The sequence below is a fragment of the Mixophyes fleayi genome, chromosome 2 (genome assembly GCF_038048845.1).
Source record: "Mixophyes fleayi isolate aMixFle1 chromosome 2, aMixFle1.hap1, whole genome shotgun sequence".
Lineage (NCBI taxonomy): Eukaryota > Metazoa > Chordata > Amphibia > Anura > Limnodynastidae > Mixophyes > Mixophyes fleayi.
Window position 1 is genome coordinate 329,928,187 of NC_134403.1, and position 27,150 is coordinate 329,955,336.

Genomic DNA, 27,150 nt, shown 5'->3' on the forward strand with positions numbered 1-27,150 from the left:
TCTCAGGTGTAATGAATGTTGTGTAACACCGTTTCAACTATCTTTAACACACAAAATATACACAACACGCAGGTAAATTACTTGTCCTGCCTCATGGTCCAATTACACACACACACACACATATATATATATATATATATATATAAAGTTACCCTATGTCATACCTTTTCCGAATATATAGAGGGAGAGCTCATGGGGTTCATGATGACCATGGCTGGGCCAGCGTTGGTGTGTATCAAGTTCCCGCCATAGCGCTGCCGCAGCGTGTGCAGTACGCTGGCCTCATTGAGATAAACCAGTGAGGCCAGGTCTTCCACTCGATCATGAGACGGAGGATTCGCCTGAGGAGAAAGTTGGTAGATTAGTTTATATTAGTAATTTATGTAGGGGTCACAGGTCACTCTTTCCCTGGGCACTCGTGTTTTCCAGTACTAGATATCTTTTACTCATTATTAAAAATTCAAACACCTGCATTACTTTGAATATCTTCAATACTTTGCTATAATTAATTTACTTTATTTAATAACCAAAAGGAAATATATTGGTTGCTTTTAAAAACATATTAAACTTTTGTGTCACAATGATGCCTGGTTGTTGCCATTATATGGAGAAGAATACACTATACAGTGCAATATAATACAGATATGCAGCCTATTGCTTTCAAGGTGCTGAGGAGCCACCAGTCCCTCCATGCACTGACAGCCTCAGCCATATGGATTCACAGATCTCTTCTTACTGAGCAAGTCTAACAAACCCCCATACACCAGGCCTTCAGATATATAAACTGGACGGTGGTTACACAGCGCTACCCCATGAGCCTCACTGTAACCTGGGCACTGCATGGAGTTGTATGTTCATCTTGTACTTCTGTGGGCTTCTTCCACAGTCCTAACATATACCAGCAACCAGTGACCTTTGACAAAACTATGTGTGTGAGGGAAGCAGGTTCGTGTGCTAGGGCATTTCGATTGTAAGCTCCACTGGGGGAGACTGATGTGACAGATTAAATAATCTGTAAAAGAGATGTGTAGTATAAAAGCATAATAATATGATATCTCATACTTGCCAAATTTGGCAAGAGGTACTCTGGGAGATTGGGGGAGAGGTGGGCGTGTGTGGGGCTTGGCATGGTGGATGCATCATTTGGCCCTGCCCCTAAACGGCCATCACAGTTTCTGGCCAATTACAACAGGGAGCGGGGCCACAATGATGCACAATTTGCTCCATAAGCCCCACCCCCACCACTTTAATATGGAAGACTTGAATAACCGGGAGGTTGTCTTGCTCTCACGGGGGTCCGGGAGGGCTCCGAGAAATTCTGGAGTCTCCCAGAAATTCCAGGAAAGTAGGCAACTATCGCATATCTTATAAATGCTATATTGCTGTTATATTGATTGAATATAGACATCTGAATAGTACAGTATTGTACTTAAGCAAAGTAACCTATCCTGTCTGCAGCTTTCACTTACTATAGGTTCAAAACTACATCAAATTACAGTTCTTTGCCTTCCTGTCTGTATTAATAAGAAGTAACTCACTTTCTCCACATCGTCCTCATCCACATCCAGTAGTGCCCCATCGTGCTCCAGGCGAACTTTCACTTTTCCTTCAGGTAGATTGCTGTTCTCCGCATTTATCTTATTGGCTGCACAAACCAGAAGCCAATTAGTGACATATTACTAATATAACAAGGTAAAGAGCATAATACAGAATAATTACATTAAGTTATTGAAGACATTAAAAATGTTCTCAATTTACTTTCTGTATTGTGCATTATTTGCAGTTCAGTGTGTTCATCCAGCAATGAATAAGTAAGGATAGGAAACCAAAGCCAGGCTGGCTATACTGTGCATGGAAAGAAAATACAAACTGTACACTAATTTCCAGGTATCACATTGCTGTTGTATTACTAAAAGTGCAGCTAATAATGCAATACACTGATAATAACACCTATCCATGTATGTTTACTACATACCCATAAATAAGAGGGCGTCACTAATCAAAATCATTAGTTGTTAATATTTCAGGCCCCTGAATAGCAGAGTAGTGGGAATTCCAAAGATACAGTCCTCAAATGTCTGCATTGTCCAGGGCTTGATTGCTCCGGAGCTTTCGAAACCAGAGGAAAGTCATTCAGATAGACAGCAATGGCTACTAGGGGCTCCAATCCAGGAAACATGGAGCCACATACACCAGTCAGTAAAGTCTAACATTACTTCACTAATAATAAAGGTTTGACGGATGGCGTGGGTGCCATCATAATTTTGCTAGTTAAGGTTCTACACAGTGGTTAGCACTTCTGTCTCACAGCACTGGGGCTCCGAGCTGGATTCCGACCAGGGTGATGTGGGGTGTTCTCTCCCTGTTTACCTGGCTTTCCTCAGGGTGCTCCAGTTTCCTCCCACCGTCCAAAAACTGCAGGTAAAATAAGTGGCCCCTGACTAAATTTGTTTCAGTGGACCTCATATACACTGTGCACTGGATGGTGCAGCACAAGATGCCTTCGTTAGGCATGGTGCGCCCAATGCATAGCAAGATGCAGGCCCAATCTCCTCTCTCAGATGCCTCTGTAAGCTAGAAGTGCAACACGGTCTGTGGGGAGGCAGGAAGATCAGTAGAGGGACACCGTCCAAAAGATGTAAACATTGCATTGAGAATCCAATCTACTACCACTTTACAACAACACAATCAACCAATAGGCTGATCAGGCTGGAGCCTGGGGCGCTGGGTCCGGGGGGCCGAGTGAAGGCAGAATTTACATAATTTTACTATTTTAATTTAAATGTCGGTGGTTGCTGGCCCAACCCCCTGGCTCAAGGGGGCGGCCTGAATGTCGCTATGCAGCGTGGTTGCTACCAGCAAGGACTGATGTGCATAACTATAATTCCCTAACTATAGGGCAAGGCGGAACATTTGGCGTCTATGTATTTTATTATTATTATTATTATTATGTAGTTAGCCCCTTTAACATTTTGAAAGAAATATATTCTGCATTCTCCAAATTAGCAGTTTTGTCATAAGAGGCAGGACTAAGAGTATGTATGGTATGTCTGAAAAATCCCAATTACAAACTCAAACCTTATTTACATCACTAATAAATGTACATATAACAATAAATGCTGGGACACAAATTTAACATATTACATAGAGATTGATGAGAAGGTAACTTACTTAAGTGTGATTAAATTAATTGTTTTTTTGGTTGTTGTTAAATTAGTGCATGTTTAAAAGCCAAGGCAATCGGAAACAGATTTAAAACAGATATGCAAAGAACAAAATTAATTTTAACTTAATTTCTTTTTACATTAAAACACTCCGGCCCATACCGACAGAATGGTGCTATTGTCTTCTCTCTATTCTTTTGTTGTTGTTTTTTTTTTTTTTTTTTAATATTGTATATTTTTAATTGTGGACATACACTGTATTAATACCACTGTTTATTTTTTGTTGCTTCTTTGTTTGTATCGTTTTGATTCTCCACAATAAACATTTTAAAAAAATAAATAAATAAAAAAAATAAAACACTCCAGCCCACTCACAACTCCAAACAGTCGCCTTCTTTGCAAACAAACCAGGTATACAAATACATTAAAAAGAATTAGTGAGCAAAACGCTCCCAAGCAACATAATACCTATTTAATACAATACTTTGTATTCCGATTCATTAAACGCAGCTTTAGATATTTAAAGTTATGGAGATGGGGCATGAAGCTGATCCATTAGCATGCCTAGTGAGTAAACCTTCTTCAGCAGAACAGCTTGATAAAATTCATGCCAAGACTCATTAATGGATCACTACAGCATATGCGATCTAGAGCAGCAGACAACACGGAATACCACAGCTTAGTTCTATAGCCATCAATACATGCTGCAATTTGATGGTTAATAAGGCAGTTTTACACCTAATTGGTCGCAAAGAGCAGCATGTATGGGCCCAAGAAGGTTGTCGATCATGATTTACATCTTATGGGAAGATATCACATGTTGGTTGGGACACATGGTACATGCATTACGAATGTCCTGAGCTTTCATATTTCACAATACACACGTATGTATGTATGTATGTATGTATGTATGTATGTATGTATGTGCCTGAAACGAATTCTGAGCTATTGGTGGCCGTCCAAGGTGTTATTCTCACTAGTAAAGAATTGTCTCTATGTCAAAGTCGCTACTAGGGACAATGGTCTAAATATGTTACCATAATATACTCAATAATATGTAGTCATGATCCCATTATCTGAAAGCAGAGTTTGGAAGCTGGAGAAAGAATCCTGGTGGATATCAGAAGAACATGACTTCATCATCATCATCACCATTTATATAGCACCACTAATTCCGCAGCGCTGCACTGAGAACTCACTCACATCGGTCCCTGCCTCATTGGAGCTTACAGTCTAAATTTCCTAACACACACACACACACACACACACACACACACACACACACACACAGACAGACAGACAGACAGACAGACAGACAGACAGACAGACAGACAGACATAGAGATAGAAACTAGGGTCAATTTAATAGCAGCCAATTAAACTACCAGTATGTTTTTGGAGTGTGGGAGGAAACCCACACAAACATGGGGAGAACATACAAACTCCACACAGATAACACTATGGTCAGGAATTGAACTTATGACCCCAGTGCTGTGAGGCAGAAGTGCTAACCACTGAGCCACCGTGCAAATACTTAAGTCTTAAAATAAGGCAGATTATTTTAAACATCCACCTCCCAGTCCTGCAAGCATGTGGGGGTTCCCCGCCTTGAACCTATGCGGTTACATAAATAACACACTAGGGTCCATAGTATTTTAGACTGGTGAACTGAAACTACAAAGAAAATACAATTGTCAGGAAAGTACATAATCCTGTAGGTATCTGGACTTTTCCAGGACAGTCCCAGACTGCAGCCTATACATTTCTTGTTAGTGGCACTGCTGGCAAAAATGGCATGGAGAGGGCAGGTCTAGCGGAGGGGTCCCTGCAGGGGCTGTGTAGAGTGTAACTAAAGCAGTACCGGGGGACACAGACTTGTCTTATCCTTGTAAACATGGAAGTGTCTTAGAGGTTTCCAAAGGTAGACCACACATTTCATTTTAAAACAAGTTGTGGGCGACATATGACAGTAAGGAAGGATTCAATTTTACACACTATGACTCTTTGCATCCTAATATTATACTCAACCTTCCCATCTTACATATGGGAAAAGACAGGAACATACCCAGAGAGAATCCATCTTTGTGAACCAGCCACACTTTTTCCGTCTCATACCAGTTCTGCTCGGCAGAGATCTGCTCCTCTGTCTTTGCCTGAAAAAAGAAGATAATCCCATTTAGTATTTATTTATAGGAGGTCGATGGTCCTCCGAGGTGAAACTGGCTTTTCTGGATGTAACCATCTTCCTGCTTTAGCACAAATTGGTTTAAAAGCACACCATGGGAAAAAAAGAGCAGGGGAAAGCATGTCTTCCTTGTGTAGAAAATGCACATCACACCGAAATGACATTCATATTATAACATAGAAGAAACACAGTCACATGAGAACGTGAGATAAAGCACAACAGTGGGAGCTTGTGCATCTTACTACACTGTAAAGAACATATTTATTTTGGAGATATATTTGGGGAATCTCAGACAGAGGTAGGAAACCTACAAGTACCAGCATGTCCTACAATACTACAGTAGTGCATGCTGGGATTTACGGCTATCTAGCTGTGATTGAACCTCTGTCCTTGAGCTTGCCTGATCGGGAACATAAGTAAAACACAAGGTGGCTCCAGTTGTTGCTGACAGACCATGCTGAGATGTCTGGCTCAGTAGCAATAAGGTTCCTTATGTGTATTGAAGGGTATAACCCCAGAGTTTGTGCAATTTCAATGAGTCAGTTTCCCTATTGTATGTATGATATGGACACTTATGAAGTAAATCAGTTGTCGTTTATAGATGCACACACTAGGAAAAATAAGAGCATTTACTAAGGATCCATACACATTATTTTGTCTACCTTGTATATCCCTATTTTATGTATGTCCTGTTTTACCTACTGTACGGCGCTGCGGAGCATTGTGGCGCCTTACAGATCTACAATAATAATAATAATAATAACCTGATAAAAGTTACTTCCAATACTAATCAATGTGTCAGTACATAGTGCATTTAGTACATAAAACCTGTGCACTGTAAATACATTCAGTAACTGCCTGTTTCAATGCATTAAGCTAGGTACACACTACACGGTTTTCGTACAATAATCGGCTAAATCAGCCGACATTCGACCGCTCGTTCAAAAGTCGGGTCAGTGTGTGCAGTGACACGATGGTCGAAAGTCTGCCCAAATGGACGATTGTCGCCTCATTTGGTTGGTCGTACCGTTTAATATTTTCGTTCCAATCTCGTTTCCGCTGTGTAGTGTGTATAAACTTCCAACCGTTCCACAACAGTGAGTACGAAATTACAGTCATTGCTCACGACAACATGGCTGTAAAAAGTCGCTAAAGTGACGTCCGCTCTTCCCTTTATCGTCCTAAACAATGCTAGTGTGTATGCAGTCCATGGACCGAGCGATCGGACCATCGATCGCATGTAAAATCGCTCGGCATAAAAAGTTGGTCGAAATTTCTGTAGTGTGTACCCAGCTTTAGAGCACATGAAAACTTGTGTGTATGTACTGTGAGAGTTGCAAACTCGTTTATCTGAGGTAAAACACTTTTACTATTACTCAGGGTGTACAAGGCTTTAATTACATGATTTGACGGGTGCAAGGGAAATCTATTTACCACTTCTAAAAAGTAGGATATGGAAATATTTACTCAGGGGGTAAATATTATACAACATTCCTATTAGATTCAGAAGAATCTATTTTACCTAAGTAAAAAATGGCACAATGTAAACAAAACCTCTATCTAGTAAAACCGGAACTAGTTCAAAGAACATCTGACAGTATTTAATTAAAACAACAACAATGAAACATGGGTGAAAACCACACAAGGTAAAAAACCAACAGCATAGCAGCAGGTGGTCTTGAAATATAAATAATTATTCAGAGACTGTTTTGAACACTTTGATGGTAACTTCAATTACGGACTGCCGGGAATCTACTGCAGCACTAATAAAAGCCACATATAACTGTATAAAGAGGGCTGTGTTTGTACCATGTAGGGTAGTAGCATGACAATAAAATGTGATCTAGAGTCTCATATATGCATTTTAGGTTGGGGGACACTCTAGATGTCATTTAAAATGAGATGAACTTGTAATTTAGTTGTTTGTGGCCGTTTAAATACTAAACGGAATGAATTCCATCCACGATAAAACATGCATAAACATAATAGACATAAAAGTTAAAAGAAAAATATGTGTGACAAGAATACAAGTTAGATACCAGCAACATGGGCATTCACATAATAACCAATCACTGTAGGAAATACTTCAGCAAGATATGTATATGCTACGAATGTATTTATTTATTTATTACGGATGCATCATATTCCGATTTGGAAAACTTACTATGTAAGACCACATTTTATTGAGTCTATCTTACATGGTGATGTTGAATCTGGAGCAATTTCCTATATAGTATTCAGCTGCACAGATTTGTTTAAATTATAGCATTAAGATGATTAGTGTTTGTGCACAATGTGACTTTGAGAGCACAGTTGGTGGAGAATAATGAAAGCAGATGGTAATGTGAAAAATGACCTGCTATCATGCATTGGTTCGTTGCCAGGGAAGACACAAAACACACACACAAATAAAGCAACAGCAACTTGTCACAGCCAACCTGAGGCAGCGCACTAGGTGAGCTCAAAGGTGAAGGTGAGGCGTCTTCAGTGGCACCCTGCAAGGCTGACTGGCAGGAGAGAGGGAAGCAAGGTCTAAGTCAATGGTTAATGCATTGTCAGTCAGTCATGGAGTCACAAAGATAGACAAACATTAGTAAAGCTGGGTACACACTACACAGTTTTCATCCAATAATCGGCTCAATCAGACGACATACGACCGCTCGTTCAAAAGTCGGGTCAGTGTGTGCAGTGACACGATGGTCGAAAGTCTGCCCAAATGGACGATTGTCGCCTCATTTGGTTTGTCGTACCGTTAAATATTTTCGTTCCAATCTTGTTTCCGCTGTGTAGTGTGTATAAACTTCCGTCCGATCCACAACAGTGAGTACGAAATTACAGTCATTGCTCACGACAACATGGCTGTAAAAAGTCACTAAAGGGACGTCCGCTCTTCCCTTTATCATTCTAAACAAGGCTAGTGTGTGTGCAGTCCATGGACCGAGCGATCGGAACATCGATCGCATGTAAAAGCACTCGGCATAAAAAGTTGGTTGAAATTTCTGTAGTGTGTACCCAGCTTAAGCTATTGACACAATCTATATAGGCCTCAGAGCTAGCACTCTGTAATCTAACTGTGTCATTTAGGAGAAAAACAACGTGCACTATGATTATTTTTAATGTCATCTTGCTTATTGATCTGATAACGGTTCTTCAGATGACTGAGCAAACATGATGAATAGACAATGTAAGTAATAAAAGAAGTTAAAGGTCAGACAAAGACCTGCCCAAAAAGTGTGCATTGATGTACTAATTAATGCTATCTAATGACATACTATACATAAAAAAAAAAACATAGGCTTGGCAAAGTGTTACTTTTACGATTCATTAATACTGAAAAAAAACTAGATTATACAAAGTGCTACAAAGCAATAATACTGAGCGCTACTGCCCACTGCAGGATGAGCCAAGTAACACAACCTGTTGCATTCACTTACAAATGAAGCACGCCCTTAAATAGATGAGCTTTAATGAACTAAATATAGAATATTGTAAATAGCCTTATAATATAAGAAAAATGTACAAAGACAGTCATCAAAATAAAGAGACCATATCATTTGTCAGAGGTTAGAGTGTTATTATGCATAATAGATGCAAGGACTTAAGCTAGGTACACACTACACTGTTTTCGTCCAATAATCAGCTCCTTCAGCCGACAGACGACCGCTCATTCAAAAGGGAGTACGAAATTGCATTGTTCACGACAACATGGCTGTAAAAAGTCGTTAAATGGACGTCCGCTCTTCCCTTTATCATTCTAAACAAGGCTAGTGTGTATGCAGTCCATGGACCGAGCGATCGGAACATCGATCGCATGTAAAATCGATCGGCATAAAAAGTTGGTTGAAATTTCTGTAGTGTGTACCCAGCTTAAGGCTTTATTAACAAAAGGGAAAAACATTCAGGTTGACAAACCATAGTGAAAGCAAAGAGAGGATTGTTCGGCAACTAACTGATTAAAGTTTCTTACATTTAGGACAGCAAACCATGCTAGGTATTTACGTATACATAAGTCAGTCACTGCACATGCAGAACACACACATGGTCATCTAGTGTTACACTGTATACATGCACAGATCCTTCATGCAGAGAGAGAGTGGGAGATGTAGTGAGTTTTCTGCAGGAAGGAGATGTGAATAGAGCCTTACACTCCAGCATGACACACGCGCACAGACACCAGCCCAGATGTGGATAGAAGACGAGGCTGGGTTGGCAGAGAGATCCTGTATGCAGGGGTACAGTACCTGACTCGCTGGAGGAAGGGTAGAGGCTGCTGGATCCAGCTATGGCAGCAAGAATATGGAAGAGAGAAGAGATGAGCAACAAATGTCAGATAGAAAAAGAGCAGATGGAACATTGCAGAACATTACTGGAGCCATAGTGAGGCCGACAGGTGAGCAGCGATCACATTATATCTGTAAGGTAGTGATTATTAAAGTCCTGCGGGGGTCCACAGAAAGAGACAAGACGTGTGACACTTTCCTCCTGTCTTCACAAAGCATTAGTCAGAGGTGATGACAGCATAAGGAGATCCAGCCAAGATCTAACATGAAACAGCATGTACAACCTTATTTGCAGCCAAGCAATTCAACATTCATTGTTTTGTCTGGAAGATGAACAATTAGCAGTCTTTTATCCGGCAGTAATGACAAATAACAGAGGACGACATGCATCTTGTCTACTTTGCAGACACGTGGAGCATAAAGAGATGGTAAATAAAAGAACACATTTAGAAAAAGACACCTGTGATAGACAGGAGCTTCCATACATCCTATGTTTAATAACCTCTCCCAGATAGAGGCTTTGTGACACACAAGCTTTTTAATGCATACAACAAAAGAATCTCTTGCGTGCGGTTGGTCAACATTACAACACACTGTCAACTGCAAACTGTCAAATACATATAGTAATAAATGTCACCATGTGTTATCCAAACAACAAAACACAACGCACACTTTTTTTTTTTGCTCTAATAAGGATCACAGTTGAGGCTAGTGTTTTAGTTACTAGTTAAACTAGGAAGGAGGTTGGAGCATTAATGCAGCTCACAGATTTTAATTGAAAAAACTGTTTTCGATAACATTAGTACAATATTGCAGCATTCAAGCTCAATGGAAAATCTGGTTGGCCAACTGCATCTGCCTGTGTGTCTTCATCAGCCAAGCATGCTTTCAACCAAAACCCTAAACAACTGGAACTGTCCAATTAAGTCCTCAATATGAATGGTTAAACAGGTCACAGGTCAGATCTTTTGCCGACCAGGACAAACACATGAACAGCACACACGGTTCTCCCCCATTAAATGCCTAACCCCACTAAGTTGTGTTTTCTGGAAAGACTCATGAGCTGTATTCGACAGTGTTAAGATAGGTACACAACTTGTGGGTGGTCATGAATTGGCACTAAGCACCTCAATCTTCGCTCATTCCCTTCAAGGGAGCCAGCCACCAGGCTCTACACTAAGGTGAGCTGTCAGAACACACAGTGCTCTCACACCAGCCGGTTTCCGCTATACTTTACAGCTCTCCAGCTCGGTACTATTAACGCTCTCTACCAGGTAAACAAAAACAAGGAGCAAACACGTTTTCTTCCCCTAATTACGTAGTGCAAACGGTACTATGTAATAAGTGAATAAAAATACAGTATAGAACGTATTGCCAGGCTCTGTAAGTGCAATATTTGCAATGTTATAAATGGATTATTATTAATGTATATGTTCATCTTTACTCTTTGACTGATTTAAAAAGACACTTCTGAATTATTTTTGTATAGTAGTTTCAAAATATAATGCCATTAATGTGCCCATTGTTTGTAACACCTTATCCTAGTTTTCCTTCCTACACTAAGACCCTCCTCCTGCTCTCATTGGCCCCCAGTGAGAGGCAGTCCGTACGATATAAGCAATACCTAGCTGTTTATGTTCAGGAAATATTTTATACATTACTATCGCTAATAATTGGAAGCAAAAACATGGATGACCATTCTGTAGTGCAGTTTTATCCATATTTGTACGCTTTAGTATTCATTCACTCGTGAAGTGACATATCACATTTCAGATATAGAACTAATATTGAGAGATGAGTGTAGAAGAACTATCATGTTGTAGAGAATTTCCTAATTCTTTCATTTTCTATTTTCAAAGCCTTCCTGTCAATCTTAATTATGTGTGCAAAAATACGAAGGGGAGACAGACACAGCTACGGGTTTGCGCACGGATTATACGCGGCTTGTACTAGGCAGGATTAAATCACATTTTTGTTGAGGTGGGTGTCTTTACTTTAGCTACAGTACATTGTCTATACTAGCATCCAGTATCCTTATGCTCTGACTAGTGTAATCATGTCATATCAAACAAATAAATTCAGTATTATTCCAAAAAGAAAAAGAAAAGAATGAGTACTCTTTAAAAAGTCACGTTAGGTTTAGAGAAACATATTATTTTACTTATTATAATCATTAATGTCACACCAGTTGGGAAACATTAGCTTGGTTGCCTGCATTAAGACAGTGACTTTGGGAGCATGTGACTGGTTTATTTCAATTTATCTGTATTTAAAACTGGCTACACATGATCCAGCCATTTGGCACATGACAGAAATAACTGGTTCCGTTCCCAATTTGGTTACACACATGGGAATCCAAATTGGAAGTATGAGTCTGTTCTGACTTTTATCCCGACTGACGGCATGCTGTCGGTATGTCCTGCCCACCTCCGCTCTGCACAGCAGTGACTGTGTACCATACCCAGGAAAATGGGGGTGTATTTAGGGAAGGGGGGCAGCGGGCGACCTAACATTTAAGCAGTGCTAACCACACCCGGCGAACAGGGTACGCCCACAATGTGGAGTCTTCACTTACTTTTTATTTTTATTTTGTCGGCGCAGAGAGGAGTCAGCGAGCAAGAAGCAAAGAAGCAAGACGACAAGAAGAGAAGAAAAGAGAAGAGAAGAAAGAAACCGATAGAAAAGGTAAGTGAAGGAAGGGAAGAAAGGGGGAACAAAGGCAGCATGGCACAGCGTTTTGAGGGGGCAAAACACGTTTTTGTAAACTTAAAACGGTCATTAGGGCAGAGAACCAGTTGTTAATTTATTTGAATCCCCCACTGGGAAGATGGTAGAAAAAAGTTCGCCACACTTATCTCCTTGCAGCTGAGTATTGTTCAGTCTTTCTGAAAAGAGCTCAGATGCATTATAATCACTCAGTCATGCAAATTGTCTATCCCAAAGTCACAGCACTGATGGACAGAAGTTGGTACACAGCGTTAGTCAAGCAGGATGGAAGAAAGAATAACTTTATTTACAGATGCCATGAAGATCCTCTCCAGACGTTTCTGAGCTTCCTCTGACGGAGTCCTTTGGGAAACAGTACTTGCAGCCTAAAGGTCAAATTTGTATTAGTATTTAGGTGATATTGTGCTGCTAACATCCCATTTAACAATCCTGCTTCTAACGCAAGAATACCATCAATATAGAAGTAACCCAATGTCCTTGATTTATAAACTCAAATATCCCAGACAAGGCCAAGATCATCAACATGCACAACATGAGCACACACCAGAAAGATAATTGCTAACAACTTGTGGGGGTGTTTTATTGTTGGTGGAGCATTTATTTGATAAGATTCTCTATTTCTGCACTAACCCACCTGTAGTGTGTCTGCTTTATATATGAATGTGGGTATGTTTTACTTACATGTATTAAGTTTGACTTAAAACCTATTATTTGGAGATGTTAATATATACTGGACTACAGTAAATAGCAGCAATAAAAAATAAGAAAAGTACAGTGCACTGTATAGGTCATTGGTACGGCCTCATCTAGAAGACGGTGATCTGGAGGACGTATCTCCAGATGGATATAAATATATTAGAGACTGTACAAAGAAGGACAACTAATATGGTACATGGTCTACAGCACAAAACTTACCCGGAAAGACTAAAATATCTTAATATGTATAGTTTGGGGCAGAGAAGGGAAAGTTGGGACATGATGGAAACCTTCAAATACATCAAGGGTTTTAACAAGGTGCAGGAGGGAAACATTCTTCAAAGGAAGAGAAGTATTAGAAAACGAGGACATGCACTGACACTGGGGGGGGAGTAGGTTCAGAGGAAATTTGAGGAAAAACTACTTTGCAGAAAGGGTAGTGGATAAGTGGAACAGCTTCCCGTCAGAGGTGGTAGAGGCCAATACAGTAGAACAATTTAAAAATGCTTGGGGTAGACATAAGGATATCCTTAAAAAGAAATAAGCATTAAATAGGGTGGAGGTTACCATAGGTTAATAATTGAACAGACAAGTTGGGCCAAGTGGTTCTTATCTAACATCAAATTCTATGTTTCTACAGTGAAATAAAAGCATTGATTTCCAGAAAGTACACTCTAATTGGCCACTGCATTGTGGAATATGGGGCACTGATGTCTCGAGAGGGCAGCAGAGCAGGACGTCTAGAGGTTGCAGTACAGTTGGGACATTGATGTCTTGAGAGTGCAGTAGAACGGGACATTGATGTCTTGAGAGTGCAGTAGAACGGGACATTGATGTCTTGAGAAAGCAGTAATATGGGGCACAGAAGTCTGCAGATGCAGTAGACCGACATATGAGACTCAGGTGATTACAGGCAAACAAGATTTTGGATGTTGAGTTTGGGCAACATATAAGTAGTGCCTATGGAACACACTACAATGGACAAGTACAGATTGATATTGTGACAATCTACTAGATCCCCACATACCAAACGCCTGTAGCACTTACAGCAGGCTATAATTAATAACTAGCCAATAAAGGAAAAAATATATTTTCTTCCTAGCAGAGTTTTATAAAAAGAAGGAAAATGGCCAAATGATTGCTGCTCAGAGCACCATCTATTTCCTGAGCACCAGTTTTCATAGCTGTCCATAAATATATTTAGCTACCACATGAGTATCATATAACTTCTTGTATGGTCACATGATAAAAAGACACGCTTGAGCTGACTTTAACATAGCTAAATATGTGTGTGTGTAACAACGTTCTCTGCGTATTCCTGAAAAGCTTCAATTACAACAAGCAACCAAATCTCTTGGACAATGCGTAGTACAAAAGGAGAGTTGAGAGGAAAGGAGTTTCATATTTTTTGTTTTCCATCAGCCTATGTACAGGAATGAAACACCTCATCCCCACCCCCAACAAAAATAAACCTGAAATAGTAACAAGTGTGGAGGATGCTTCTATTGCTTTGAAAGTAACAAGCTTGAAGCACACTTCTTTACTATTGTGGCTTTGCTGGGAACTTCCATGATACTCTTCAATCAAAGTGGGCTGAAACTTCCATGATAATGGACACAGTCGGCTCCAAAAGCCTAAGTCCGTTATATTGGGAAATGTAAGTTGTATAAAAATAAAGCAATACGTGCATTCTGCTGTGCCTAGTAAAAGTGTATTTACTAAACCAAAGACTGTGCATTATAGTTGCATCCATCAAGCAATCAAATTATATTATTTAGACAGAACAGAGGTATTCTGAAAGTCAAGTGAAATAAAGACACATATACCTCTATGACACAAAACATCCACCAAAATATAATTTTGCTGCATTTGTAGGACTATTTCTATTTGACAAGATAAGTATACCAGTAATTATACACAGATATCAGGAGTTACAATTATCAACATTTGTTCATTCCAGAACCAAATCTACAAAAACCACATGTGATTGTCCTAAATGCCAACTTGTCCAGGTCGACTGGGGTCTTTATGTTTAACAAATGTTTTAGAACCAAAACCAGGCTGTTCCTAGATGTTAATGTCAAATTTGGCCACACAGTAAATTGGACGAGATCCAGCATCACTGGAGCACAGGCTTATAAGGGCCATCTGTGGTCATTTTCCGACTGCATTTAGAAACATGCCCGATAACACACTGTGATACTGGACCGACTGCTGGTTCTCACCTGTAACATCGCAGTGCATATGGTCAGCTAAAGCGTGCATGTTTATCTGACGCACCAGTACAGCCAACGCCTAAGTGAGAGTCCTTACATTCACAAATACACAGAGATGATCCACAAGCTTGTCTGAACTAAACATAATTGAGATAAATACTCCAGTCATAGTTTGGAAACTTTAACACATATAAAAATATATAGATATAGATATATTTACATATAAAACACCCTTTCTGGTGTTGTTTACACCTCCCAGTGACAGAGAGGAGACACAGCAGGAGGGATGCTTGGCAACATCAGGCTGAGCCCCTTGTAATCTGGGGAGCTGGTCCATCGCCTGCTGCTACTAGAGGCCATAGTACAACAACACTGACATAATACTAGTGACGTGGTAGATTTCAGGGATCAATTACCTCAGAAAGTGAAAGGATGATAGAAAGGAGAGGTAGCAGGCATTGGACGGGAGAGAGATATCACCCCCGCAGAGGATGGGAGAGAGATAATACCCCCTTATATGAGGGGTGAGTGAAAACTGCTGTGAGAGAGAAATGAGGGTGATAGCTACAGAGCCACCATTTTGGATGTGACTTCCACATTGGTATTATGTCCATGTGGCCCTTAAGAACTGTGTAGGAGGAGACAGGAGATGTATATAGCAACTGTACATATTTATTTTATAACTGCAACCTTTTAAGATTGTGCTGGAGTGAAGAGGAGTGTAAATAAAGAGTTTATATTGTAATGTAGAGATTGTCTGCACCACCAAGTTATATCACCTGTGTCCCAGCATCTTCACAGGGACTCTTTAAAAATAACCCGCATGTGCGGGGACCCTCTGGTCATCTAAATTCACACCAGGAGCTAGCCAGGGCTGCTAAGGAGGTGCACTGCCTAAATTGTGCACCTCAACACTACACACAGTGACAGGAGGTTACACATATTATATTATAAGATAGATATATAGATAGATAGATAGATAGATAGAGGTATAAGGTCTCTCAAAGGAAGAGTGAATCCACTGCTCAAAAAAAAATAAGGCTGTTAAGCAAACAACACAAAACCTCAAGAATAGAGTTGAAATTTAAAAGAAAAGGCATACTGTGACAATTATAAGCACGTAACAGAGAAATTCAACTAAGGTTCTTAAGTGTAACTAAGGTCAATAAATGTATTGAAATGTAAACTCCGTATTCAGGAAAAAACTAAAACTTGCTTATTTAATACACCTCCATGCCCAGTAAGTTTCCTAATCTGCAGAAGCAATAATTGGAGAAATAAAAAAAGAACAGAAGAATTACACGACCCAGAATTTTCCAGTTCAAACATGCATTCATCAGAGAAATCATCATTACTGGGTCTCAGTCGTTCGAATCACAGAACTTGCAGCTTTTTTTTGCTCCTCCCACTCACATAAAACTCAGTGGCCATTTTGAAATGATGATCGAAAAGTGAAAATATAATGAAGGACTGAAAATACTGTTTTAATTAAGATGGCTCATGATAAACTGCGTTATTAAGAGAACACTAGGGCTATAAATAGCAGGGTGTCCAGACAAACACATGGAGAAACTGTAAAACTGCAAATTGGAACATTTATTTTACTGCTATGAAGAATACATTTATTCAAGGTAGACGTACCTTCAGACCCAGCTGTTGACTGCACCTGGCCAAATATGCCTGTGAGTTATAACTCAACTACCAATGAAACCCAGAGATTTCCAACCCCTCGGCTTAGACTGAACACACAAATTATTGGCCTGTACAGAGCAGAAGGCCTTGATGACCAGTAAATACAACTGAACATTACAGCTCTATGAACCTATAACCACAGAGATCTCTCCTCTGCACAGATTTGGACTTACATTTTTTACCAAACCAAGCCTTATTTTCTCAATATAAGAAAAACAAACAGTACAACTATATAGTTCACACTTTTTACATCAATGAAATATGCTGCAATTCACAAAAATCTCTAAGACTCAACTCAGCATGCAGAGCCACCTATAAGTTACAGTGCGCCAATCAACATCAGATCAGTTAAAGGTCCAGAGGTGTAAAGGCTGAGGGCTAAGTTATACAACATCACTTTCAGTGTCAATCTGGAATGTCAATGCTCTATTATTTAATAAAAAGACTGACCTATCAGTTAACCACACACAAAGTATAGAGGATCTGAGCTGAGTTGTGCCCTACCTGGTAACTTTTATTATTTTAGTAACCTAGCGAATAAGTTGTAGGGTAAACATTGGCTTTAAAAAATGTTTCAAAAAAACCCTCATCTATTGACATTGGTTCTCCCAATACTGTGATATGTGACAGTGTTCCATTGTCCAGCCCATGCAATATACATTATCTGTTATAATGTGCTGAAATGATTACATAAAAAGAAAACAGGCATCTCATGCAGTATTGTCCTGTATCATTAGTAACACACCTGTCTTGAGAAAGGGCTCCCTTTTTTTTCTTGAATGACAAAAACAGGCTGAGACTTTTGAGATTTGGGGATTGCAATTCCCTTCTTCAGAGAATGCTGAACAGGGGTGAGAAAATGATTGGAAAACAAACACTTCTACGGATATCCGGCATAGATAAAATCCAAGCACAGCCATCAAATGGTTTTACTTGGTTTGTTTTTTGAACTGCTTTAAGCTGAAAGTTGTACTCTTCATTGATAAATAAGCAGTAACAGAGGAGTGGATAAACACAGATCTTCAACTAGCAGCTAAAGCACAGAGTCAGCCATCTGCAACACTCTACCAGAGCCAGCCATCTGCAACGCTCTACCAGAGCCAGCCAGCTGCAACGCTCTACCAGAGCCAGCCACCTGCAACGCTTTACCAGAGCCAGCCACCTGCAACGCTCTACCAGAGCCAGCCACCTGCAACGCTCTACCAGAGCCAGCCACCTGCAACGCTCTACCAGAGCCAGCCACCTGCAACGCTCTACCAGAGCCAGCCACCTGCAACGCTCTACCAGAGCCAGCCACCTGCAACGCTCTACCAGAGCCAGCCACCTGCAACGCTCTACCAGAGCCAGCCACCTGCAACGCTCTACCAGAGCCAGCCACCTGCAACGCTCTACCAGGGCCAGCCACCTGCAACGCTCTACCAGGGCCAGCCACCTGCAACGCTCTACCAGGGCCAGCCACCTGCAACGCTCTACCAGGGCCAGGCATCTGCAACGCTCTACCAGGGCCAGGCATCTGCAACGCTCTACCAGGGCCAGGCATCTGCAACGCTCTACCAGGGCCAGGCATCTGCAACGCTCTACCAGGGCCAGGCATCTGCAACGCTCTACCAGGGCCAGGCATCTGCAACGCTCTACCAGGGCCAGGCATCTGCAACGCTCTACCAGGGCCAGGCATCTGCAACGCTTTACCAGGGCCAGGCATCTGCAATGCACTAGTTTACAAGAAATACAGTCTGCTAAATATACGAAATAACTTCAAAAATCATTTCCTTGATGCAGCATGCAATATTATATAAAAAAAAAAGTGGGAGAAAAAAAATCAGCTTGTACTGAAAAATGTCTATGCACACTGATAAACATTCCTTGTTTTTTCTTATGATTCCTATGTTAATGTAGTATTTATGCATTACACAACATGGATCACATGCATGGTTAAATGTGGTCATCCAGGCTCAGAGGAGGGTTGTGATGGTTTGCACTGCTCATGCACATGTAGTTAGGATTGCACACAAATGAGTACCTCAGGTAGAAGTCTTCCAGGAGTTTTTGGTGCTGGCTTGTTGGATAAATCCGGACTGGTTACCTTTGCAGGCAGGTGATCTTGCAGATTAATGGTCTTCTCTTCCACGGGGACAGGTGTGGTGGGAGTGGTTGGCTTCTCAGATGCTTTTTCGATGGGGGGAAAAGGTGAAGTCACTTTCTCAGCTGCAGGTTCCACTTTCTTCTCAGGAGGCTTAGTCCTTTGTTTATGGTCTTTCATTTTACCCCTGGTCATAAGGCTGGTAAGACCCACTGAAATCTCATCCTTAGTGTTCTCTTTCTTAGCCTCAGATTTTGGTGTGGCTGGAGCTTGAGGGATCGGGGACTGTGGTTGACTTTTTCCCACATTTTTAGCATCTGAACTTTGTCCCTGGAGCTGGACTGACTCCATTTTCCTGGATGCATCCTCCTGAGGCATGACTTTCCTAACCATCTTCCGTACCACTTTCACCACTTTCTTTTTGGTGACACCAGATTCCTCAGGTGGCTTCTCTGTCTGAGCGGACGTTGCGCTTTTTGCTTGCTGCATTGTGCTAGTTGGCTTGTTGTCACGCTGCATTGGTTCACCATTCAGTACCGGTCCTGGGCTGGTCACCCTGGCAGAACCTGGCACCCTTTCTGGACTCTTTAACCTTAATAGGCTTTGTCTTGGCTCTGGACTTTTTGCTCTTAATGGGTTTTGAGGCAATTCATTCATTGGAGACGGGGGACTACTTAAGTACTGCTCACCCTCACTCAATGAGTTTTCAGACTATATTTTAAAGACAGGAACAATGTAAGAAAAAAAATGTATATTGTATTCACTAACATTACAATCATGATTGTGTTAAGGGAATAGCACATTAACAACAATTTACACAAGGCACAGGCGAAAAAAAGTCAAAATTAAAGGACCATGCAACTAAAATAAAAATAGATGCCTTTCAATAAAAGCTGTTTCACATTGACATGAATGTAACTGTTGACACAGTTTGACATAACTTGAGGAATTATAGATCACATTTACACTTGTTATGTAGCGGAATGTAAGCTTTTCTCTGTTATGAACCATTTTCTGCCAAAGGTGCCTACAAAGGGACAAGAAATGACCTGTTCCCACCATTATAACAATCAGTTTACATCTCATATGATATGGTCACAGCTCTTTTATAGAAATCAATGTGTATTTTAGATTTACTGGTGCATTAACAAAATAGAAAATTTGCATAGTCTGCTTTATGGCCCCCAGGGAGGCAAAAAAAGAGAGCAAAAACAAACAGTCCCACAACTGTAATAAAATAGTTTAGTGTTTGCTTACATAAGACACTGGTTTAGTTACAGAAATATTTAGAACTTACTCCTCACCAATTTTTCTACCCCATCCAAACTTAGCAACATTATATGTCCATCAGCTGTGATCTCCAGCCCTTTTATTCACTGCACACTATTAGTAAAGCAATTATAAAAATGTTTTGGGTCTTTTTGGGTTGTTTTTTTATACGCAGAGTGTATCAAAAGTAAATCAGAGAGATGGGATCGGTTAACGCCAAGAAGAGAATCAGAGGAGGCGTGGCTTAAATTATTGAGATAAAAATTATGAGGAATTTAGGCAATAAAAGTTTTTAAATGTTATTTCTCGCTCTAATAGCTGCAATGACCCAACTAGATTTCAAGATAATGAAGCAGCACAATTAAACTTTATAGTACATCATTCTCTCACTGTCGTCCACAGTATTTACAGCACTATACAAGTATCTGCTAAACCTGATCTTCCAGCCTGCACCCCAAATGGGTTATAATGACCTGTCTGTAGCGGACAGTGCCACCTCCTGGGAAGTTTAACCGAAATTAAAAAATTTTGCATGTGCATCTAATGTTGGTACACTAATTATATATATATATTTTTTTTTGAAGTGGGGATGTATACAGTGGTATGCCATACTGCCACTCCTACAGCCTTCATTGTAAAACTGTTAAATTCCATTCACTTACATTCCCATTACATTTTTCATGCCACTACTTCTAAATTTACATACTGCCTCTTATAAATTTCCACTTTGACCAGTGTATATGCGCGCACAGACACACACACACACACACACACACACACACACACCTCTTTTTACATTAGGTCCCTTTGCCATCTGACAGATGTGCAGAGTACACTCGTATCCTTTATTCACACCTTTTGATAGTTTTATATGATTTGATAAATCTGGTTTCTTTCCTCTCTGTGATATTCCCAGCTACATCCACTCTGTTAAATTATACTGTTGAAATAATAATGTAATTTATTTCTTAGGCCTAATATAAAAAGTTTCTAGCGCACGGTTTAGGCATTAGTCTAAGACAACGTTTACATGTACGATATAGAAAGCCGACTCTTCCTGTTTGTATTCTCTCCTGACCATACTTCCCAATGCTTAAATAGAGTGCGGGGACACTAAATGGGGACTTCCTCCATAACCAGTGTAAGGACACAGAACTGCAGTAGAAGCAGTGGATCAGCCTGTTCTGTGTCACTGAGCACCTGCAGTAGGATCTGGCAGAGATGAGGCTGACTGCAGTGCAGTGCTGCTGGGAACCTCTGCTACAAGCACTGAGCAGAGACCCAGGAAACCGAACCACACAGGATCCAAAGGACAGAACAGCCGGCTGTATGTTACTGCCATAGGTGCCAGCCAAGAGGGGCCATACACAGCTGACAATGTGCAAAGAGCACTATTTACATAATACTTTCATTGCTTATTCCATCATTCCAACAATATTAAATGCAGTCAAAGGTGTTCTTTAGACAATAGGTCATTTTACCACTAGCAAAGTTATTATAACATGCTTATTTTAAAACAAAGCCTCCATACCTTTCTGGGGTTTTCCTGACTGATACTGCACAGACACACACTACTGCATGCAGGGTGGGAGCCGGTGATCAGTGAGAGGTGGTAATGCAAAGCTCTGTCTGGTCCTTGCTGAGAAGCAGATTGTACCAAGGCTGCTCAGCAGCAGTGAGAAGTGGGATGCGTGCTCTGGTATAAAACTGCTGCGATTACATTTCCCAGGTCTGTACTGACCCAAGAACTTAAGTCGGGGCTCTAGAAACTGTTATCACTGAGCATTCTGTTCTCTTCAAACTTGTTGCTATTTAAAGCAAACCGAGTCCTGAAATCATTGTATATGTATAGCACCAATTAGACCAGCTGGCCTCACTGGACATCTCTCTAATGTACTCACACTGTCATTATCATAGCTGTCTACAATTTATACTTCAACTGATTTTGGGCAGGTAAAGTGATAAAACGTGGCAGTTTTTTTTGAAGGTCATTTTCAAATAATGGCCATAACTGGGCTCTAAGACATACTTACTTGCCAACTCTCCCGGAATGTTCGGGAGACTCCCGAAATTTGGGTAGATCTTCCGGACTCCCGGGAGAGCAGGCAAATATCCTGCAAACAGCCTCTTGCTGTCAAAATGATGCGATTTTGCGGTGAATGACGCCATTTTGTCCCCGCCCCCCGCGACAAAAACTGCATTTTATCACGGGGGCAGGGCCAAAATGACGCAATTCAACGCGCCCCGCCCCCCTGCCTGGGATCTCCCGGAAATAACTTTAAAAAGGTTGGCAAGTATGCTCTAAGAAGATCACATGATCTGAAAAGATTTTCGTCATATGTTCTGCATGTGTTACCAATTTTTATTGCCACAACCACAGATAGACTGAATCGGATCCAGCTGTTTTGGGGGAAGGGCAGGTCAAACAAACAAGTCACAAGGGCAAAACATATAAAGTTACCAGACAGCCTCACAAACAAGAACATGGCGACGATAATGGCGAACACTGCATCAGACAAAGAGGATTTACCACTCAGTCCAATTTTTAGACAATTTAATCTAAAACAACCAAATTGGCTGCAAAATTTTTATTCTTTTCAAACAGCTAATTAGAGTGAAAGAGTTCACAGAGCTTTTGGTTTCAAAATGTCAATTAAATATTTATAGATTTAAAAAATTAAATTATATAAATCTTTTTGTTTTTGTTATGTTGTTAATAAGCTGCACATTCAACACCTAATTTTATAATTTTTTTTAATTGTAAATTTAATAATAGCATTTGGTGCCTCATCTTGCATTTGGCTCCAGGTTGGTTGTGTACTTTCATATTGGCTTAGAGCAAAAACACATAAATCTTACATAAAAGACGTAAAGTGTAGCAGTAATCCAATTAAGGAATACAGACTGATCAATATATATATATATTCATAAACCTAGATAGCCCAGAGAAACTTACAGCTCCATTTTGGTTACCATTGACACCGTTCTGCTTGTTTGCTAATGGTTTGTCTTCATCCTTAACCTAAAAGTTTCAAATAAATAGAAGCAGGGAGGAAAAGTCACTTCTCATGGTTCGAAAAGACAAAACATTTACAATGAACTTCAACAGCCGTATCACCTAAAAAATAGCAATGTTTCAAGAAACCCGAAAACAAGACATCTACCATATTGAGGCTGGCCGCACACACCCAATGACCGTCCGTTGATTCGTCATATGGCCAAGAAGCTGAATGACTTCTGGCTTGGTTGGGGTCTGTTGGTGTGATCAGAAGATGACCTCCTACAGGCCGAGAGTGGTCATCTTCTGTCTGTACTTTCCAACATTAAACGTTATTATTGGCCCACACAATGCCCAATCCTCCAATACAACCAAGCGATATCACATCTTGTGCTACCAGCGTTAGCAAGAGACATGCTAAAGTTTGGAGCATTTCAGCCAACCCCCTTCTAAGTCCTCCCAAAAAACTATAGCAAATAACCGTATCGGAGAGCCAGCTCGCTTACATTGCAGTGGCCATAGAGCTTTAGTAGAGTTCTGTGGACAAAGCTAAGGGGCAGATTTGCTAAAGAAATGCTTATTCAAAGTGATTTCAATTAAGGATTGAAGCGGCTTCATAATTTGTAAACTAGAGAAACCAGTCAGATTAATCAAAGCAATCTGCCTACAGGTCACAAATACTGAACCACGCTTAGAGCTGGTTAGATAATATCACAGCCATAGTTTTCATAAGTCCTAAAGTATGAAAAATGTAGCAAACTGCATTCTGGGAAATCTGATCAGTGGGGTCTGTGTCATAGTATCATGTATTTTTATGTGGATTACATCAAATTGGCATGCCACTAAAACTGACGGAAACCAGGTTAACACCGATACAGGGTAAAAATACAAGTACAACAACAAAAACCCACAAGTTCAGAAAAGAGAAAATGCTAGAAAACAAGCATACCGGCTTCTACATCTATGTTCTCTCAAAAATAAAATGAATAAAGAGAAACTTGGGCATATAATTTGTCATCTAGCAAATGTCCACTAAGACCTAAATACTTTTACAACAATCAGGGTATATAGTAATGAATTGTTAGCCAACCATGAAATACATGCAGGACTGCACAAATATGTAATAAGGGAGCAGTAACATATATCACATTGCCCCAGTAAATAATGCAGTAAATAAAGCAATGGTAATAATAAAAAAACACAATGCTCTTGTCTTTTAAATGCCTTAAAGCGTCACATATCACCTAAAAACTGTGAAGGCAGCCAACACCGTGGCTTAGTGGTTAGCATTTCTGCCTCACAGCACTGGGGTCATGAGTTTGATTCCCAACCATGGCCTTATCTGTGTGGAGTTTGTATGTTCTCCCCGTGTTTGCGTGGGTTTCCTCTGGGTGCTCCGGTTTCCTCCCACACTCCAAAAATATACTGGTAGGTTAATTGGCGGCTATCAAAATTGACCCTAATCTCTCCCTCTCTGTCTGTCTGTGTGTGTGTCTATATTAGGGAATTTAGACTGTAAGCTTCAATGGGGCAGGGACTGATGTGAGTGAGTTCTCTGTACAGCGTTGCGGCATTAGTGGCGCTATATAAATAAATGATGATGATGATTTTGTGGGCTTAACGAATATTCATGAGAGTATGTCAATGTATTTATTGCTCATGCCTCATTGATGTCAAAAGTTCTAAAACATAAGACTGTGTTCGGTCACATACGCATTAAAAAAGAAAGCTAAGTGAAGTGTACACTTGCCTTGCTTCAAGGGAGCCCTGAGATGTATTCGTAATCTTCGCAAATAAGTTTTGTGCAATGCCTGTCTAAGACCTGCGTACTATGAATCAACCTTGGTTGTCTGCCTCCCATGTGTGCAAGAGATGGGGTACACTTTGGACAACCATACAAATGTAACTATGATTTAAAAAGCAGCCGGTATAAACTGCAAAACATTGGGACCTATTTACAAACTGTACACACCAGCACAGCACATGCGCCAGGACAGGCCGTCTGCGGCACAAGTTTTGTAAAACCCAAAAAACCGCCAGAGATTCTGTTCGATGTCAATTTTAGCCTTTGTAAATAAAGCTATACAAGAAATATGGCAATATGTGCTCAGTACTTATATAGAGGATAGGACTGTGTACATTTCTAAGGCTGCATTAGTGATAAACATGCTCATCAGTCAAATCACAGAAATGAGATAGAGGCCCTTCATTTGTACAGCTCTGATTTACTAGTACGGTTCATACAACAGCCTTAATGTTTAGCAGGGGGGATTAAACACAACTTTATTGGAACTACTATACATAAACAAACACATGCAGGGTGCCACAACACTTCCCTTTTGCTCCCAGAATGCAAAGCGTGAGGAGAATGCCATGGCAGGGCAGTCATGAGCTGACGGGTCTTACTCTGATCGTCTAAGAGAGAAACAGAGAGGATCAGAATGATTTAGATTTTCTGGACGCCTGGCATAAACCCCCAGTTATTGTTATGCTTCTATGGCGTTTAATATACACAATGACACTGAATGGTAAAAAAATATACGTAAGATATAAAAATTAAAAAAATGCTTTAAAAACAGGACGGGAATACAAAACGTACAAAAATATTATCAGCAAAAGCAAATTAGAATAGACAAAAAATTTAAAAAAATGAACACATTTCTGCATATCTAATAACTAAAGTTATAACATACACATGTTCTAACAAAGTTCCTTTTATGTTCACTTTAAAGGATTAAATTTTTCCTTTCACTACGTAAGTTATTTAACTTGCTTCACAGACTGCTCAATTAAGTCCTATACAGATTGTACACCGACGTATGTCAAACATAAGTATAATATAAAACAAAACTCCCCTTGTATTTTGGGTTTCCTCCCTTACATCACCATTTCCTGGTAACATTGTTTCTCCTACCCCTGAATGAACAAGTAACTAGGGGTCATGTACCAGAAACACTGTACAAGAGTGAGCAGGAACTAAGTGTCGCAACGTAAGCCATGTGGCAGCGGTTCATCGAGCAGTCAATCTGTTCTGTGCAGAACAGTATTTTAAGGATGTTGGTTCTGAAATAAGTTTCTACAGCAAATTAACAAAGTCTTATTACATCAGGGCAAGCTTAAGCAAGCTGTTGTTCTCCGGCCTCTGTGGAACTACAAGTAACAGGAACTTCACATCAGCTAGATCAGGGAACTTTTTTACCTTTTACCCCAAAATATATTTAGATACGCCGACGTTACCCCTTTGATTTGAAAGGAAGGAAATCATATATTATTAATCATTGGAATTTAAAATTTTATTGAAACTATTCAAAATTTCTTTGAAAGCTTCAACTTCAAAACTTCAGGTTTTGGAGAAATGATGTTGCTTCATTTTTGATACGAGAGCATCAATATTGGGGCATTTTGATGTCAGAGCAATCTGGATACAGTCTTCAGCGTCCAATCGATTTCTCTGCTTTGTTTTTATGTTCGTTAGAGTGGAAAATCCTTGTTCGCAAAGGTAGGTTGTTCCAAAAGGCAGCAACTTTTTGACTGCCTCCTCACGTGCAATTTTGAATGCCTTTGCAGCTGTTGACATCCAAAAATATGACAGATCTGCTTTGTTTTCAAATGCAATACGTGCTTCATTATTGCGTCAAAGATCAAGAAGTGCATCTGCCAACCCTTGAGGCTCTTCTGGTACAACAGCAATTTCACATGTGAAGGTGTCTACAATCCAACTGACAGCATGTGAATCGGCAGCATTACCCCCAGGAATTAAATTTTTACCCCATTTGGGGTAATTTACCCCTGTTCCCTGACCACTGAGCTAGATGGTACTTGTTCCACAACAACTGGAGAACTA

The 27,150-nt window shown here is 40.3% G+C and overlaps 1 protein-coding gene across 6 annotated transcripts in view; it reads right to left on the bottom strand.

Annotated features, from left to right (window-relative positions):
- The window catches only part of MYO18A (myosin XVIIIA), a 248,957-nt gene that overhangs the window by 141,080 nt on the left and 80,727 nt on the right, over positions 1-27,150 (bottom strand). For 3 of the 6 annotated variants that reach the window (XM_075196848.1, XM_075196847.1, XM_075196845.1), the window contains exons 3-5: positions 5,229-5,316; positions 1,539-1,645; positions 165-341 (exon numbers count right to left, since the gene is read on the bottom strand). In XM_075196848.1, coding sequence (XP_075052949.1) covers positions 165-341; positions 1,539-1,645; positions 5,229-5,316 — 372 coding nt within the window. Of the gene's footprint in view, positions 1-164; positions 342-1,538; positions 1,646-5,228; positions 5,317-7,786; positions 7,856-9,589; positions 9,629-12,645; positions 12,721-17,704; positions 17,801-18,979; positions 19,751-23,264; positions 23,330-25,641; positions 25,722-27,150 lie in introns of all 6 variants that reach the window. The other 3 variants (XM_075196842.1, XM_075196846.1, XM_075196843.1) reach the window with 3 other exon arrangements.